This window comes from Stegodyphus dumicola, chromosome 6 (genome assembly GCF_044657685.1).
Source record: "Stegodyphus dumicola isolate Sdum_Otavi_A_Nest chromosome 6, ASM4465768v1".
Taxonomy (NCBI): Eukaryota; Metazoa; Arthropoda; class Arachnida; order Araneae; family Eresidae; genus Stegodyphus; species Stegodyphus dumicola.
In genome coordinates this window covers 144,322,326-144,342,140 of record NC_140773.1, presented here as the reverse complement: position 1 = coordinate 144,342,140, position 19,815 = coordinate 144,322,326, and the positions used below count along the sequence as shown (strand labels likewise).

The window sequence follows — 19,815 nt, the reverse complement described above, 5'->3', positions numbered from 1 at the left end:
CCTCAGACGAGGGAGAAAACCCATTTGGGTTAGTCTATTTCTTATAAGGTCCATGGCAGCCCTCAACAAAAGCAAATACATTTCTTTCAAATTTAATTGAACTGTCTAAAAATAGTAGCCCATTGAGCCACCTCATTTTGAACACATGGTCTTCCACCCAAATATGTGCACCTCAAAGCCTGAATGTTGAATTTGATATCTATTTATTTCATATTTTGTACAAATTTAAGGAACTTTTGATTAAAAATTCAGCAGTATAAAAGCTTTGTGTTGCCACTCTGCACAGCATAAGATATTTATGTTCCAAATTTAATCAAAAAAACTCAGTGATATAAAAGATGTGTTATGCTAATTAACAAAAAACAATATATTTATCTTTTTAATTTAACAGTCAAACTCGGTGATTTAAAAAAATGTGCTGTTATAGCGTGAATTACTGCAATACACGGCGGCGTGTTGTTCACCAAAGCATATGCTATTTAATTTTTCTTTGAAATTTATTCTGTTATTACTTAACAAATTATGTAAAAGTAATAAATATAGATTCCTTTGGATCAGTGGATTTATTATAATCATTATATATATATGCATCTTTTTGTAATAACTATTTTAGGCAGCTGGCTGTGCAAGCAATTTTGTAATAACTATTTTAGGCAGCTGGTTGTGAAAGCAACTAGAAGAATCAATAAAATATAATTTAAAATATTACCATTATGTAAACTATGGAACACAAATGAACGGCTCCACTAACAACAGACTGCATTCTTTTTAAAGAAGGATCATTCAATGTGTCGAAAAATTCAAACAATTGCCTAAATGAAAAAAAAAAAAAAAAAATCAATAAAGCAAATGATAATTAACACAGAATATTATTTTATTTCAATTTAATTAATTAAATTTCATAGTTAATAAAAAATAATATATTTACTAAATTCCCCAAACAATTTTTTACATTCACATTCCAACACTTTAAAAAGATAATTTTCCAAATGAATATTCTATTATTAACTTTAAACACAGAGAAAAATACCAATAACATATAACTGCAATATCAGGTAAAATTATGACTTCTTATTATTAAATGTAAATATTATTAATACAAAAAGAGATTTAAATGCAAATTATGAGAATTCTTCAAAAACAATAAAACTTACAAAACTACAAGAAAAATTTTACATTTTTCTATTATAAAATCTTCAGCCCTCCAAAAAATAATACCATTTCACTACCCCCTTATTGTACGAATCACTTGTTACATATATTTCTAAAATCATAAACTCAAAAATCAGAGCCATGACAAAATTTCATACAATTTTTGTATAAAAAAGCAGTAAAATGAAAGTAAATGCTAATAAAATTATTCTACTTTAATAAAGGCAAAGTTGAGTTCTGTTATGATCTGCCTGTTTTGTTATGAGACATATATGATCAAATGATATGTAACAAATTTTGAATAAATTTAATCCAATGTCACTTTATTGTGTAAAGATTTAATATTTTTCCCTTTCCTAAATTATATTCACAATAAAAAAAAAAAAAAAAAAAAAAAAACTGAAATCTTTTCCTTAGAGAGTAATCATGCAAGAATTTACAATGTGCAATGCATAAAATTCTTTTAAAATCTTTGAATTCCATTTCCAAAGCCAGTACTCTATTATTAGAATGTACAAAAGAAATGCTTAAGCAATGGTAAGGCAAAAAAGGTGCTTGTCTTAAAAAAAAAAAAAAAAAAAAAAAAAAAAAAACTATAACCAGCCACAAATCACAATGCATAAAGTTGTTCATTATACATGGGCACAACACATGAACCATGTTATGATTCAGTATATTGTATATAGGAGTACACAACTTATCTTTATTTATCAGGTCATAAAATACATATACATACCTTTGCATATAGAATGTATATGCTCTTTCTGCATTAGAAAGACAACCACAAAAATAGCAATATTTCATGTAGTGTAATATTATGACAACAATGGTAGAGAAAGAAATTACCACAAACTAATAAATCATTTTCAATATGAATACAGACTGAATATAAGAACATTAAAAAAGAACCACAAAAATCCATTAAAAAATTTCTTGTGAAGTGCAAATTCCACAACTTCATTGCACTATATGCAAACCTAGTATTTATACATGTACAGAAACGTGCAGCAGAGTATAAGTGGCACACTAACTTACATCGAAAAAAATATCATCAATGATTAAATTACACAACCTAAATTCAACATATTATTCTCATCATGAATAATGAAACAATTTTTGGGGGAGGGGATTCACTTAATGAACTTTTTTGTGGAAATAACTTAATGAATAAGCTCTGGCTTATAACCTACTTCTGAGTTACTTTTACAATGAAAAATATCAATTTTCAAAGCATCCACAATTCATCATCTTGAAATGCATCCACATAGCTTGTAATTTAGTCAGACCTTATTTTCTTAAAAGTTCTATAACTATAGGATTTAGCAGTTATAACTACAACAATTATTCTTATGCACACAAGGCACATGTGCTATTTTTAATAATTTAGGCTTATCTTTGAAAAATACATACTGTTTGTTATTTGGACCTTTTTCTGGTTCTTATATTGACTTTGTGATCAGATACGAAATTTTCGATGCAATTTAAGAAGTTCCAAACGAAGCAATAGCAAAACCAATCAAAAGCTACAGCATTTCATATGAAATATAATAAAACACAAATATATATATATTATATATTTATAAAAGTGAAAATAGCAGTAATTTATGTAATATTTTTTACATATAAAAGTTTTTGATTTTTTATACTTTATATATACAAAATAAACATAAATAATAAACAAGTAGCTTTTCTTTCAACCTTTAAATGATAAAACTTACAGGGAATACTGAATATTGTTTTATAGTCTTATTGTTTGTTTGTTGTCATGTCTATGAAGTCAGTTAGATGATACCATGAGCAGTGCCTTAGCTATTTCAAGGCAATTTTCTCCATAAAGGTCTTCTAAGTGGCAATCACTAATTTGCTGCATTGCAGCCAAAATGGTGGGGCAGGAGAAGATGTAGTCTGGTCCATGTTTAATTTGAGGGATGTTTTTGCAGACAGTGTAGATCTTGTTTTGTCTGGTAAGACTTTCATCCCTCTGAAATGGCCAGTTCTAAGTCTTGCTAAGGTTTTGGAAGTAGTTCTGTTGGCACTGAGTTAGCATACCTAAAATTTCTGCCTGATTGTTGGATTTCTTAGTTTTGACTTTGAAACAGAATTCATTTCATTAAGTGAGGTGGAATTATGAGATTCTTCATTTAGTTGTCTCGTTTCTTTGGCCCATGCTGTCTGCAGCTTCATTGCCGCTTGTGCTGACATGGGCTAGTCGCCTTGCATTATACAGTGTTCATTTAGTTAATTGATGTGAAGCAGGACACTACCTATTTCATGGGTCTATCTTGAGGTACCCAGCTGAATTTCCCGAAGTCACTGAAGATTATTATATCTTTGGCCTTCTCGGAATTTCTGAGCTTAATATAGATGTTTAGAATCTCTTGTATGGCAAGGAGCTCGAAGGTGTAATTTGAAGCAAATTTTTCTACTCCAATTTTATGTTGTTTTATGCTGCCACCTGGGAAAATAAAGTTTATTCCAGCTCCACCATTACTTAGAGTCTCATACGAAGATCCATCTGTGAAGATGCAAACATCATTCTCTGAGTATGGTCCTGATTCCTTTAGCTTTGATGTTGATAGCTGGCTATTTTTTTTGGGGAGGGGGGGGGAAGCATTGCTCAAGGTTTATTTTGCTAATGTGATCTTTGTTATGGCTTCTATAGTTAGATCTATAATCCAAAGTTAGATAATATAATAAATATAAATATTATACATGTACTATATTAAATATGCTTTCATAATTTTAAGATATTGATTAAATCCAACTTTTTTAAAAATATCTTCAACTACTATCTTATTATCATTTTATAAAACAAGAAAAATCAGAGTACAAAAATGCAAATTCAGCTTATGTAATACAAGGACACATCTTGCATCAAAACACATTTCAATTAAGAATATATGACAAAAATAAATATATTGTAAAATATACATGTGATATATTTCTTCTCATCCATTCCCATTTTAATCAGCCATACTTTATCCAAATCAGATTTGAATTATCAAGATTTTGTTTCACAAAATAGATTAAATAAATAAAAAATACTGATATTTTTTTAATAAATATATAATTAGAAATTTTATACAACATATATAAATGACTTTTAAATCTGATGGAACACTTATGAATATTATTTTATATGTTTTATCAGATTATCTAACATACCACTTTATCATATTATAATTTTATCTGACTTTTTATCAGATTATAAGTTTATCTGACCCCAGTGGTTAAAGTTGTATTTAAAGATTGCTGAATGCTGAGGGTTTGACTCAAGTTCAAAACCAGGAAAGCAGGCTGGATACATGGTTAGTTTAATGGTTTTCTCCATATATAATGTAAATATGTATCAATTTCCTTTGTAAAGTCCTCTACAAAGGCATTCCATAATAGGTAGATAGCCCTCACATATTTTACCATACTCAAATAACCTAACCTGACATGAAAGTCCAATCCCATCCCAGCCAATTAACATACAGTACAATATGCTGAATATAAATAAATTAATAAATGTTGTGAATGATGAACTACACTGGGCTACTATACTTAAAAAATGATATGTTTTAATGAATGCAAATACTCTAAATTTGTTTAATATTTTTTGAACAAACTAATTTAAAGATTTTTCCATGAGAGGATAACGTGAGCTAAGCAATTTTCTGCAAAAAGGTATAACCGCTAAATTGTCTTTGGCCACTATAACACATTTTAAGCACGAAATGACAAAACTAATTTTGTGCAGATTGTTACTAAAGCACAGGAGATGACAAAACCTGTTTTCTACAAATTATTGGTGGATTATTGTTATCAGTAGGTTTTTCGGTGAGAGAGTACTTACAACAGCTCAACTTTTTTTATGGTAAGTTTTTAAAAATGGACCATGATAGAATAGAATGCGATAATGAAGAACAGCGTGCAGATAGTCTGTCGAATTATTCCTGTCAGAATGATCTTACCTATGACAACACAATTATATGATGCCTTAAAGTTTTTCTAACCAAAAGTTTCATGCAGTTCTGATCCAAGCTTGGATTCTTATAATTCTGACTCTGAAGAAGCATGCTCAACAGTAGACAATCCACCATTTTAGGCCACTCAGGAATAAATATAGAAAATGCTTCAAATTGTTTAGCATAGGTAGTGTATGTGCTACACTAAAATATCAAATTTATACCTGAAAGCACCATAGAAAAAGCAAACATGGATCAGTAAAACAGCATCAATGTATTGTTGGCCAGTCATAGTTCTACCTGCAAGCACATATAAGGGCATGTGGTCATTGATCACGATGCCAGTTCATACCATGACACTGCATCTTGGATATCAGTCCCTTTCCTGGACAATAAGCAGCAGTATGGGTATATAGCCCTTCTCCCAGTGTCTGGCTACAGTTTTTTGGGCAATCTGCTGTCCTGTAGTAGTAAGACACTCATTCACCATTATCCAAGTTGTGAACTGCTGTTTCCCCCAATAGGATAATGGTACTTGTTTTCTGCAGGCATCTATCTATCAACACTATATACCACGCATGGCCAAATTGCAGCTCTTCATCACATTATCTGTGGCTTGTGAGCTACTTGCGGCCCTCAGCCCTCTGAAATGCGACTTGTTTTCAAATAGTAGTCTAATTTTTTTAAATATAAATTTAATTTGGAACTGAAACCATGCAATGACATGTTTCTTTGTTAATCACTAATTTAATTTCTTATATTAAGTATGTAATAATTTCATTGATTTCCAACTGTCCACCCAGGCTTATCCTCGAAGTAAAAAATAAAACTGCAAATAATTTCATTTCTGGCAATTACTTTTTGAGCAAGTAATGGTTATTGGAATAGCACAAAATATACAAATATGAAGTGGATCTAAAATGTAATGGCTCTGTGGTATTTTTCTCTCAAGTTAATTTTATTTCAGGCTGTTTCTGCATACATTCCTTCTGTGTGATCCCATTATTCACAGCAATTGTGATTCACTTGGAAGATCTACTATTCGTTGTTTGGGTACCACTTTTGTTCAATCCTTAAATGGCTTGAATAACTGCTGAAGAAATCTCTTTCATCCTGTAGTCCAGTGTTTCAGTTTGTGAAAGAATTTTAAATCTGAGGATATTTTTAGTGAGGTGAATCTTATCTCTTGTACTTGGTTAGAAGGCCTGTTTCAACTTTCTGCAGGTGTCCTACAGAATTAACATCCTATCCCTAAGCAATTCCTTCAAAGTTTTTGACACCATGTATGGTAATATCCTGCAATGAACACTTTTCCCACATGAAACTCAATCTTTCATAATTATTCCTTGGTAATTCTAGTTAGAGATCATAATTCATTTCATCAATGATTGTGCATGCAGAAATATTTGGGTCTAGGAGGAAATTGCTAGATTGACGGCAATTTCAGTTCCAGTCAAAATTTGCGATTCATGTTTTGTCAGTTGATGTTATTCAAGATGGAAAACTTTCCCCATCATCATCAAATCTTCATATCAATAACATTGCATCATGCAATGAGGGATCAACTGAACACAAATGTCTCTCTTCTCCAAAGTTTCTGTCAAAAAATGGCATACTTATGCTGGTGATATTTTACTGTACATTATGTAATGACCTTATTTCTTTCTAGTTTGATACAAATATCACTCTAGCTTAGAGCCAGCACCAGGCTTTTTGCTGCACAGTATTTCTAAACTTTTTCACCCCTTAGTACTGCCGCTCTGTATAGCTGCACTGGCTCTGATGCCAGCATTACATTTCTTTAATCTATTGATAATTTTTTATCATCACGTACATTTGATACTATTTCATGGATGTCTAGTAGCCAACAGAAAGTTATATGTTCCACTGCCAGATTACTACAAACTCTGAGCAATAATGTAAAATTTTGGTGGAATTTAGCCCCGTAAACATTTATTTTTTAAATGTCTACAGACTCCATTTCAAATTTCATTTCAGAGTTATTTTCTGTGCACAGGTTGTGTAAACATTAGGTTCACAACAAAATAATGAAAAGCTTATTTAAAATTTTCTTCTGAGTTACTTTATTTAGAAATTTAAGACCTGGTGGTAAGTCATTGGCTGCCTTTATGGGTCAAACAGAATAAAATGGATCCATATACCTGTTTGGCAAGAACTCCTGAACAAAACTGTGAAACTAATGAATTTCAGTTATTGAAAGTTAGATTTGATTTCAGTATGTTGATCCTCGTGTTAACTGTGTGGAAAAACAAAATTAATTCTTATGCAAAAACCTAAAAAAAATGAGTAACTTATTTTTAAATAATTTTTTCCCCCTCGAACAACAATTTCTCTGCAATGTGCATTGACCTGTATTATTTAATTTATTCTTTTGACAGAAAAATGCTTATGAGTTTATAAGATATTTTCTCCCTCCTTTCTGCAAGTCTTTGTGGTATAACAGTAGCACATTTGGAGTGTATTTGAGTGGTCCAGGTTCAAGTCCTGGTGAGGACATTGCTCATTTTTCACATCTCCTGCTTCAAAATAACCTAATAAATTTACAGTTGTGTCCAAAATAAAAGGTGGTGGATGATGATTCTTCACCACCAGGATTTGGCGATTGGGTCCCCTAATCCTCAGTTGCCCTTTAAAAGGGGTAGCCTATAAGGTATTTTCTTCTTCCTTTCAGCATGCCTTCGTGGTGCAACGGTAGCACACTCGGTGCGTATTTGAGAGGTCTACGTTCGAGACCCGACGAGGGCATTGCTAATTTTTGATGTCTCCTGCTTCAAAAAAATAACTAATGACAAGTTAAAAAAAGAAAAGCACTTGACCTTTTTTTAAAATGATTTATAATTTACTCATATAAAATCTGTTTACATAATTGTAAACCAGTGCATATGCTTCTGATTTAAGTTTACTTTAGTAAAATCAAACAACAATAATTATAAATGGAGGGGGATAAAGGAAATTAGAAGAAAATATTTAGTTTTTCTACCTGAATGAAGAATGCTCAGTTGCACAGTAGAGTTACAAATTTATGTTTTCTTGGAATTAAATTTTCAGAACACAAAACAGGAGATATGAGATTTATTTATTCATATTTATATGCAGCTATGTTAATCAATATAAATTGTGAAATTCTCTTAATTTACTTCAAAAGTATTTTAATATTGAAACTCTGCTTTACTATTTTGGAAATGATATAAATTTTGACTTGCAGCTCTCAGATATTCATGAAATCTACCATACGGCTCCTATAGTCTTGAAGTTTGGCCTGCTATATACCATTAACAACCCGTATTAGAAAAAAGCAACAAAGTATGATTCTCCAGAGAGACATTCCACGGAGACAAGAGAAAACATACAACAGAACCAATCAAAAGAACTAGAAATAAAGAAAAATACTTAACGACAATGCGAAGTGTGCCATCAAGAAAACATGCAGTGTAATGAGATACATGTGTAACTTTTGCAATGTACCCTTGCACAAAGAATTGTACTTTGAAAGATATCACACTTTAAAGCATTAATTTTTTTTATTTTTGATAAAGTGTTTTAATTTTTTAAACCCTTTTTGTCACAAAGGAGAAGAAATTTGCCATGAAGCAGCTAATTGCAAAAAACTGCTCTCTATATGATAAAAGTTTGGCGAGAAAACAGCCACTTCAGATATGTTAAATTAAATGTGCTATTCTTTTATGACAGAGTTATAAAACTAAATGTCTCTTATAACAGAGTACTTATTTTCAAAGTACATAATGTCAATAAAATGTTTTTACATGTGTCATTCTATTTTGTTCTCTCTCTATTAAAATAATTAATAAGGTTATCAGGTTCAATGTTTCTTCTAACCTTCTTCGGAAACATACAATGACCTGACTAGAACAGAGAGCTTACTAAAGCTATGTTCACTAATTGTAGTAAGTAGACAGGATACAGACGAAGGGTATACAAAACCCTTTATTTTTTTCTTTATATACAATGACTTCCGTACTTCGGAATACAATGACCCTCCACTCGGGGTCTAACTTAAAAGATATCAAAATAAAACTAAACTCTAATTTAACTGTAGAATAAGATTGGCCTTATAATAACAGAAAGCGTATGTAGCACAGAGACTGTGAACACTACAATACGTTTAATTTATCAAGAGGATTAAAACCTCTGGCCTGGAAGGCAAAGTAGCAACTGCGTAACTTCTAAGGTAAGCGGCCTGCTTCGAACTCACGGCTTCCTCTCCTCTCTGCTTGGCAAAAAGGCCACACTTAAATACTTGGCGTTCGCCAGACAACTTTGCATAAACTCCTTCACGCTTATAATTCTGGCCGGAAGTAGAAAATAAGAAGTGATAGTAAAGATTTAAAATAAAATAAACGTTAGTAAAACTTAAGATCCTTACATACTTCCCGCCAGAGTTAATTAGTTTGAAACTGAGGTCTAAAACGACCTTGTTGAAAACTTTTAGCTCTAGAAACTAACGCGAGGCCAAACTTTTACAAACATAACTTAGCTAGAAACTAGAAAATTTTAAAAGAAAGAAATTTGTTACAATAGCAGCTCCCGGAATATACAACAATCTTTTTTCTTTTTCATCTGTACTGCATCAAAACAGGAGCTTTATTCAATTCTGGTTCCTTCCAGATCTCTGGAAGGAAAACTAGTTTAATGAAATGTTACAGAATGACATTGCAAATAACATATAGAATATACTTTTCTTAACATTCTTATTTCATTCATGACTATTTTAATTATCTCTCCCCGTGCTCTCTGACATGTGTTGTAAAAACACCAAACACGAATGTGTTTCTGTCTATGTGTTCAACACTTCCTCCTACAATCAAAACACTAATGTGTTAAAATTCAACATACGAGACCTCTTAACACACCCTAATTTCAACTCTAGACCCTGAGGTACTATTCTGAAAGTGGCTAACTCTAAAGTGTAGCGTCAGAGAGCCTAACTACATCATTCAACCTTTAACACATATTCACCATGATTTAATCTTTACAGTCACACGAATAACAAATTTTTTAACATTACTTTCACTTTTACCATATCACGGTATTTCTAAACATTCAAAATAACAGTTCACATGTATACAAGAACATATCAAGATGCCGTTAATTTTACACATTTGAAAACATACATTAGTAGTACATTGTTAACTTCTATTCTTTTCAAAGCAAGTGCCAATTCTTTCTACATTGAAATAATACTACATTTCAAAAAGTCTTTCAAACTAAAACTTCTTTCTTGTTAGAATGTTTTAAATAAAATTTATACAATAACTTTTTACAATATTTAAGTCTTTATACAATGCTATTATACATCAACTTTAGTTTTACGCGCGAGTAATTGAAAAACATAATAAGAAAATCGGTCACAACTCATTTCTCGCCCTTTTGGCGATAAAGGTACACCTCGCATGAGGTAAAACTTCTTGATATCTGCCACTTGCAGTAAGAATGAAAGATTAACTTAAGTTTGTAAAGTAACATAAAATTTTACTTATCTTTGTAATATTCAGACATCCTTTTCTGGGCCCAGTCTTTAAAGGTGCTGCAGACCGTAGCTTGGTTGATCCTCCTTCTTGTACGGGCTCGCCCTTCAGTGCTTTCCTCTGGAAGCTTCCGTTTTTCACCACTACGGCCACCCTTGAACATCTTCCTTCTGTCCTCTGCTTGTGGTCTTGGCCGTTTGAAGGCAGCTGGTCTTGGTGGAACCGGGAAACTTCTGTCGTGATCCTGCTTGGACCTCGTTGTTGGCCGTTCAAATTTTTCTTGTACTTTTTCCTCCGCCGCTGATGGCCCTTCCGCAGTTCGGCGACTTTTGCTGCGGAGAGTTCTGTCGGATGAGTCAATCTTCCGTTTCACAGCCGGGTTATAGTTGCCGTCCTTTCTCCCGGTCTTTTCCACATACGTCGTCCTTCTCCCTTCTTCATTCTGGGGGTGTTCGTGAACTCTGTTTTTTGGACGGTGGAACGGCTTCTTTTTCTTTGTACCTTCAATTTTTCCGCGGGGCAATTTTCTTTTCACTTGCTTCTGTCTCTCATTGGCTTGCCCTTGTACTTGTCGTTTTCCCACCTCTGGAACTTGTACCTGCGGTGTCTGCCGTCCCGGATCCTGCAAAAGATCTGAAAAGATTTGCATTTTATTACGGTCATAGAATGGTTTTATCTGGTCAATGTTTGCGGAACAGGTTTCACCATTTCTTGCCTTTAATACTACAACAGCGTGAGTTATTTTTTCTATAACATATGGTCCTTCAAAGCGTGGGAAAAATTTGGCAGTTTTATCTTCTGGTGCTGAAGAAAGTGAATGCTTAATTTTTAGTACTTCATCCCCTACTTTATAAGTTACTCCCCGTCGTTTCAAGTCATAATACAATTTTTGTTTTCTTTGTGCTACTTCTGTATTCTTTTTTGCTTCTTTTATTAGTTTTTCTATATCACCCATTTTAAATTCTGGGGCTCTTTGTTGCACATAAAATAGTTTATCTAACGGTGTTATAATCTTTCTGCCTAGAAATAACTCAGCAGGAGTTTTTCCCGTTGTATCATGTTTTGCGGTCCTAAGGGCGAAAGCAAATTCATTGACATAGTTATCCCAGCTTTTATGAAAATTTTTAACATAACTACGGATAATTTTCACTATATTTCTGTTGACCCGTTCCGCTATATTTGATTGCGGCCGATACGGGACCATTTTTAAATGACGTATGCCCAGTTTTTGGCACATGTCTTCAAATATATTACTTACAAATTGAGGACCATTATCCGATATAACTTTTAGGGGCGCCCCGTATTTTAAAATATATTTATTTAAAATAGAATCGGTAACTAATTTCGCGGAGGCTCGTCGGTCCACTTACTAAAATGATCAACCATAACAAGGAGATAGCGACTTTTATTTAACTGACTTTTTGGGAAAGGGCCCAATAAATCGATGCCAATTATTTCATTTGGAAATTCGGATTTAATACTATTTAGAAACCCGGCCGGGCGGAAATTAATATAATTAACGGCTTGACATGTTGGGCAGGACTGGACATATGCCCTTGTTAACTTTTGCAGTTCAGGAAAGTAGACTGCCTCGCGTACGCGTTGAGTAGTTTTTCGAATACCAGCATGAGAAGCTAAAGGGCTGTCATGGAGCTCTTGCAGGATATTTAATCTAAGACTAGCTGGGATAACAGGTCGAAATTCGTTGTTGGAATTCGTAGTTTTTGTATAAAATAATAGACCATCTATTAGTTCGTAATGGGCCGCCCTATTTCTTATCGCCACAATATCTTGGTGGCTAAAATTTTCAGGATCCTTCAAATACTCATAAATACTTCCAAACTCAGGATCCTTACCCAGTTCGGTTATTACAGTTTCTCGGGAATTTATTGTACACGCTGTCAGCATTGCAACTTTTACGGTATTACCCTGTTCGTCTAATTTAATTCGTGACAGGGCATCTGCTACGATATTTTCCTTTCCGGGGGTATGCTTGATTACCAGATTATATTCTTGCAGCTTGAGTGCCCATCTTATTAACCTTGGGGATAAATTTTTTCCAGAGTACAATCTAGTTACCGCCGCATGATCAGAATATACTGTTATCGGCGCCTTTCCAAAATAGACTCGGAACTTTTGCACTGCTAACAGAACTGCAAGTGCCTCTCTCTCGGTCGCGGAATAGTTTCTTTGTGTTTGATTTAAAGTTCGGCTAAAAAATGCTACTGGCTGCTGATTTTGCGAAAGTACCGCTCCTACCGCATAATCCGAAGCATCCGCTGAAATTTCTAAATTTTCATCCTTTTCAGGAAATTTCAACACAGGGGCTTGCGTTAATGCTTGTTTTAATTTTTCGAAAGCACTATTGGCTTCGGCCGTCCACGAGAATCTTGCCTTTTTCCTTTTTAATTTTAACAATGGCTCAGCGATAGCCGCAAAATCTTTTATAAAGGACCTATAATATGAACAAAGTCCTAGAAAAGAAGAGAGCTTCTTTGCCGTGTTTGGAGTCGGATACTTTTGTACAGCGATTATTTTTGATTCATCTGTCTCGATCCCTTTTTGCGATATTTTGTAACCTAAATATTTTAATTCAGGGGCTGCAAATTTGCATTTTTCGACATTAACTTTTAGACCGGCCTCATTTAATAAAGAAAACACCTGTCTTAAATCCTGTACATGTTGGTCTAGATTATCACTAGTAATAATGATATCGTCTAAATAGATAAATGTGGACTTTCCGAGAACAGGTCTTAACACAATGTCCATGCATCGCTGAAATGTTGCTGGGGCGCCTGAAAGGCCAAACGGCATTCGCAAAAATGCATAAGTGCCAGACTTGGTTATAAAAGCAGTCTTAGGCACGTCCTCAGGCCTGATCCCTATTTGAAAATAACCATTCGTTAAGTCTAAAGTTGTCATAAATTTGGTTGATTTTATGTTCCTTAAAATTTCTTCTATAATCGGTAACGGATATACCGGATATTTCGTTATGGAATTTAATTTACGGTAATCAATAGCGAATCTCCACCTTTTTGGATGCTCCAAAGGATAATCATTATTTTTCTTACATAAAACCACCGGACTAGCATAACTACTTGAGATAGGCGTTACGATCTTTTTACGTAGCATATCGGTAATATGCCATTCTATAATTTTTTCCTTATTCTTATCATACCGGTATGGTTTTTGACGAACCGGCAATGCATCTCCGGTGTCAATACTATGGTTAGTAACCTGGGTAAATCCTGGAATATCACTAAATAAGGAAGCAAATTCACTTACCACTTGTCGGATTCTATCTTGCTCGTCGTTAGGCAGGTGGTCGAGATTTAACCTTGGCGGTTCAACCTTTTCTACACGCACTGGTTTCATCGTCAGCTTAAGAGACGCTTCATTAAAATCCAGTGTAGCTTGTGCGTCTGAAAGAAAGTCTATTCCTAGTATTAAGTGTGCTTGCAAATTCTTTACTATAAAAAACATCACCTTTACTTGTTCGTCCTTGATACGGATGTACAAAGGTACTTTACCTACGCACTTACATTGTTCTCCTTGCGCCGCTAATACTGTTGTATTATCCGCATTATATATGCGGTATTTGCGAAAATACTTTCTAAAAAAGACTTCTGCCACACAGGAACACTGCGCGCCGGTATCCAGGAGTGCGGTGGCCGGGATATTATTTACCAAGACTTCAATCTTCGGAAGAGTTAAATTTTTCACCATTACTGTATTTAACTTGTAGGAAGAGGGGTTTTCGTGGCCTTCGGATTTCCGCACCCTCTCGTCAGCAGAAATCCGTTTTAGTTTAAATTATTTTTTCTTTCGGTGCTTTCCTTCTTTCTCCACTGGCCTTGAGACTTTTTTTCTGTGTTGCTATTGAACTGTCGACGTTCGCCGGCTGTTTTTGAATGCTCGGGTTTCCTTGCCCACTGATTCGCTTTTTCTCCGTAGCCATGTGCTTGAGTTTGCTGTAGTCTTGGCGTACCAAATTGGTTTCGCTGTTGATATTGGCGTCTTCTTTCGACGTCCGCCGTTCTTCTACTTTCAAACTGGATTGCTAGCTCAAATAATTTTTCCAGTGTAGTCGGATTTCTCAATTCAATAAAGTCTTGCACTTGGGGTAGTAACCTCGGCAAAATCACTTGAATTATTTCAGGATCCGGACGGTTTCCATACAAGAGCTTGAAAACGTGAATTTTTCTTAAAATAAACCTGGAGAGGTTTTCCATTCTTTGTTGATATATACTGAAAAGTTCTGTTTCTAATTTCGCACGATCCCTTACAACAGGGAAGGCTTTTAGTAGGGCAGTCTTGAAATTTTCGTAGGTATAGGTGGGACTTCCTGCTTGACCCAAGAGACTTCTGCCGATACATTTGAACCAGTTAAGCGCTTGGCCCCTCAAAGCGCTGGTAGCTAAGGTAACTTTTTGAAACTCGTGCACGGGGTAGAGCATGAAGTGGTCATCCAATTTTTCCAAAAAACTGGTTACCTGTGAGTTTCCATTAAACGTTGCTTCTGGTTTCATCGAAGCGCGCATGGTCTGGACAATATACCCAAATCCTTCCAGGGCGGCAGCTGGCATTTCTGGATTCTGAGCTGTTTCTGCAGGCAGCACAGGTTCTTCTTGAAACTCGGCCATGGTTATTCTTCGTCGGGCGCCACTATCAGGTTCAATGTTTCTTCTAACCTTCTTCGGAAACATACAATGACCTGACTAGAACAGAGAGCTTACTAAAGCTATGTTCACTAATTGTAGTAAGTAGACAGGATACAGACGAAGGGTATACAAAACCCTTTATTTTTTTCTTTATATACAATGACTTCCGTACTTCGGAATACAATGACCCTCCACTCGGGGTCTAACTTAAAAGATATCAAAATAAAACTAAACTCTAATTTAACTGTAGAATAAGATTGGCCTTATAATAACAGAAAGCGTATGTAGCACAGAGACTGTGAACACTACAATACGTTTAATTTATCAAGAGGATTAAAACCTCTGGCCTGGAAGGCAAAGTAGCAACTGCGTAACTTCTAAGGTAAGCGGCCTGCTTCGAACTCACGGCTTCCTCTCCTCTCTGCTTGGCAAAAAGGCCACACTTAAATACTTGGCGTTCGCCAGACAACTTTGCATAAACTCCTTCACGCTTATAATTCTGGCCGGAAGTAGAAAATAAGAAGTGATAGTAAAGATTTAAAATAAAATAAACGTTAGTAAAACTTAAGATCCTTACAAGGTATACTTTATTTACATTTAGAAAACTTTATCACAGATTAAATAACCCTGCAATGAAAGTTTTTTTTGTTATTATTGTTTATTTTGGAAGTATCAAGTTGGTACATGTAACTTTCTAGAGAATATTCTTTACCAGACATTGTCCTATGAAGGAATAAATTATAATTTTATATTTATGCAATAGCAAAATTACACAAAGTAGCTTGGAATAATAAAAAATACTTAATATGGAAGAACTTTCTACATTTAACATAATTTTTGAAAAACCGGAAATTAAGCTAAAATGTTTTTATTAAAGAATCATTTAGTAATATTTTAAAGAAACACAGCAGAATAACGAATGAAGCAAATATAGCAACATTTATCCAAAATTAAAATTTTTTTTTTTTAAATTAAGCTCACGTTTGGCAAGATAAGGCCATAGAAAATATTGGTAAACATGGAAGTATGCCATCAGATTGCCACCAGTTGACTTCATGCCACCATTCATTAAGAGCTAGATTTGGCACAGCTTCTGCAAAAATCTGAAATCACCCACATAATTAGAAATTGAATAAAATTAAATGCTATAAAACTAATGTCAGGAACTATAGATAAAAAGAGTACAGTATATTTTTTAAAACATCAATAACACATATAAGGATATATTTTGATGCTCTAGTAATAGCAACAATTAAGATTTTCTTTATCACAGCATTAATTTCAGAATAAAAGTAACTGTGAATGATAGAAGAACTAATTACATCCATAAACTAACAACAATTTTTTTTAATTGTTTGACGTAACTACAAATATTAAATTTAATGGATGAAGCTTAATCTTCATAACAATACATAATATATTGTGTAGAAACATCTTTCACTAATTACATTCATGCTGTAAATATTCATATATATTATTTACTGGATATATCACAAATTATAGTTCTTTAGCTCTTATTTCTTACAGATTTGTCAGCTTTTATGATTTACAGACACATAATTCTCTTGAAATTGATTTAAGGTTTCGACTTTTTCATTACATTATGTCGTTAAGTTTAATGCATATTTTTATGCAATCACACAGTATTTGGAATGTAACTGATATGCTCAAATTCAGAATTTCAGAAACTGCATTCATGCAAATGTAAGACTAGTCAAATCACATTATAAACAAATGGTACAGTAACTAATATGCAATGATTTTCGTAAATATTTCAAAGTCAAGTTATTTTAATACATCTGACTGTTTTTAGTATAAGATTATCAAGTGTTATTTGCTGTTATTATTAAGCAAATATTTATATGCCATTATGTAAAAAATAGAATATAGATTTTGCCTTATTTGTAGAAAAAAATATGACAAATACTGTTTAACAGATAACCACAAGTGGCCAAGTGGATACTCAGGTTAAATTCTTTGCGAACAAGTCGGTTGCATTCGATTTTCATGGCTTTCCCCACTATTTATATTTTTAGTTGCTTAGAGAGTATTATAAACATGTAAATGAAGTATTATTTAAATTAATTAGCAAATATAGCATATAAACTTTATTAACCCAATGCCTATTTTTGTACAAAAGGATTCTATTAACATGATGCAAAAGAAACTGCACATGCATTCATGCAGGCCTTAGGCTCTAACCTGATTTTATTCTTTACTGTTTCCTTTCATGTAAATCATATAATTTTATGTTTTGAAACCATACTAAAAATTAATTCAATAAAAAATAATCTTGACATAGTTGAAATAAACACACAGTACTAAACATTAAAAACACTACAAATGTATGGTTGAAGCTAACTGAATAAGAAAGGCAACTATCAACAGGACTTCTAAGGGAAATTGGCCTGTATTTACACTATACATGGGGAAAGTTATGAAACCTTCATGCAAATAGCTTATATGCTAGTAACTGAGTAAGAGCTGAATTACCATTGTTCAACAATTTTTTCCATTTGGCCATTAGTGAAAATAAGTTATATTTTCTGCATCTGTCCTGCTGATCAGCTAAGATCTATTATTTCCAGATTTTGATATTTTGAAGCTTACATTCTGGTATGCAAAAACTTGCTTCATCAAACGAGTTCATGATTGAATCGCCTTAAAAATTTAAAATGGTGATTGTAACTGGCCATTTAACTGTTACAAATATTAATAAAGCAGCAATTTTAGAATGAAATACTTAAATAGATGAGTTACATAATAAAATCCCTTCACAGAGTTAAAATGGCAGGTGGTTAATAGTTACAGAAAACAGACAAAGGCCTTCATGAAGGCTTTTTATAAGAGAAACTGGCTTGCACTCATAAAACACATAAGAAAAACTATTTAATTAAGCATTTTTATAAAAATATTCTTTCAAGCTATAAGAATACCTAGTACCAAAGCTACATGTATGGTTAGGTGTTTAACATTTTGCCATTTCCTAATGTCCTCCCCTTCCCCCACAAAAAAAAAAAAAAAAAAAAAAAAAAAAAAAAAAAACTTACTCTTCTCAAAAGCTTCTTTTCAAATATATTCATTCCACTGGTGACTTTCATCTACATTTATAGATGTTATTATTATCATCATTTTAATATGGCTTACATGTTAATGAGAGAAAGAGAGAGAAATAACTCAAATTTAAATTATACAAGCTGCCCATAATTGATTACTGAATACTAAGGTATATTTGCTGATGTTAGATGTATATTTCATTAGTTACAATAATGGTGCAATCCTTCTGTTCGCACCTTATGTAAATTTTGATTTTGTTCTCTGCAAGAGGGTGCCTGCGAGCGCCGAACTACATTTATTGTACGAACTTGTTCTTCTCATGGCCAATACACACAATAACAAACGTCCGTGTCTACTTTCCATCCACTAACATGGTCCGTCATAAACCAGCGCAATACTATGGATGAAGTGTCAAGACATTTTGAACGTTCTGAAATAGAAGGACATCTCGTGCAAAGAAAATGGATTTATTTTTGTCTGCATTGTGAGAATAGCAGCAGGAATATGGAATCAATTTTAAAGCAAAAGCGAATCATTAAGGGTAAGTTGACTCGTTTAATTTCCCAAGTAAATGGTTTACAAAATCGAGAAAATTCTTTTTCTGTCATTGAAGTGTATGAAAATGATGTTAGTTTCATCGAGTGTTGAAGTGAACTGTTTAAACGATAACATTCTTGGTACTTGTTCTGACACAGAGTTTAATAAGTATGAAATAGAAATGCATGAATTTTTTTCTAAATTGGATGTATTAAAAATTACTTTAAAGGAAGAATCAAGAAAACTTAGTAATTCAGCCAAAGATATAATGAATGCTAATGCAAATGGCTTGAAACTTCCTCGCATAGAACTGCCAGTGTTTACTTCTAATTACATTGATTGGATATCATTTAGGGATTTGTTTCTTACCAGTGTTGGAAATAATAGTACATTAAATGACAGTCAAAAATTGCAATATCTTAAGCTTTCTGTGAAAGGTGAAGTACCGTACCTTGCGGTAAAATGTTTACAGCAGTTAGCAATAGAAGAAGCAACTAATTTTCCTTTAGCTTCCAAGACATGCATTAGGGACTTCTACGTTGATGATTTGATGTCCAGAGCCAGTTCAGTTACTGAAGCTACGTTGATGATTTGATGTCCGGAGCCAGTTCAGAATTACAAATGCTATTGAATCAGATGTTGTTACGTGCAGGATTTGTTTTAAGAAAATGGGCTTCTAACAACAAAGGAGTCTTGAATTCAACTAATCCAGATTTGTACTTATCAAATGTTTCTTTAAACATAGACAATGATGATATTGTAAAAACGTTAGGTATCCTGTGGCATCCAGTTTCAGATATGTTTTTATTCAAAGTCAATTCATCAAGGTTTTAACCAAACGAACACTACTTTCAATAATCGCAAAGACCTTTGACCCTCTTGGATGGTTGGCAACGATCATGGTTTGGTATAAATTGATCATGCAAAGATTGTGGAAACATCAGTTGCAGT

The 19,815-nt window shown here is 33.4% G+C and overlaps 1 protein-coding gene across 6 annotated transcripts in view; it reads right to left on the bottom strand.

The window, feature by feature from the left end:
- The window catches only part of LOC118200393 (solute carrier family 38 member 10), an 85,854-nt gene that overhangs the window by 30,481 nt on the left and 35,558 nt on the right, over window positions 1–19,815 (bottom strand). For all 6 annotated transcript variants that reach the window (XM_085818941.1, XM_085818946.1, XM_085818942.1 and 3 more), the window contains 2 exons: window positions 16,252–16,373; window positions 710–812 (listed from right to left, as the gene is read on the bottom strand). In XM_085818941.1, coding sequence (XP_085675067.1) covers window positions 710–812; window positions 16,252–16,373 — 225 coding nt within the window. The remainder of the gene's footprint in view (window positions 1–709; window positions 813–16,251; window positions 16,374–19,815) is intronic.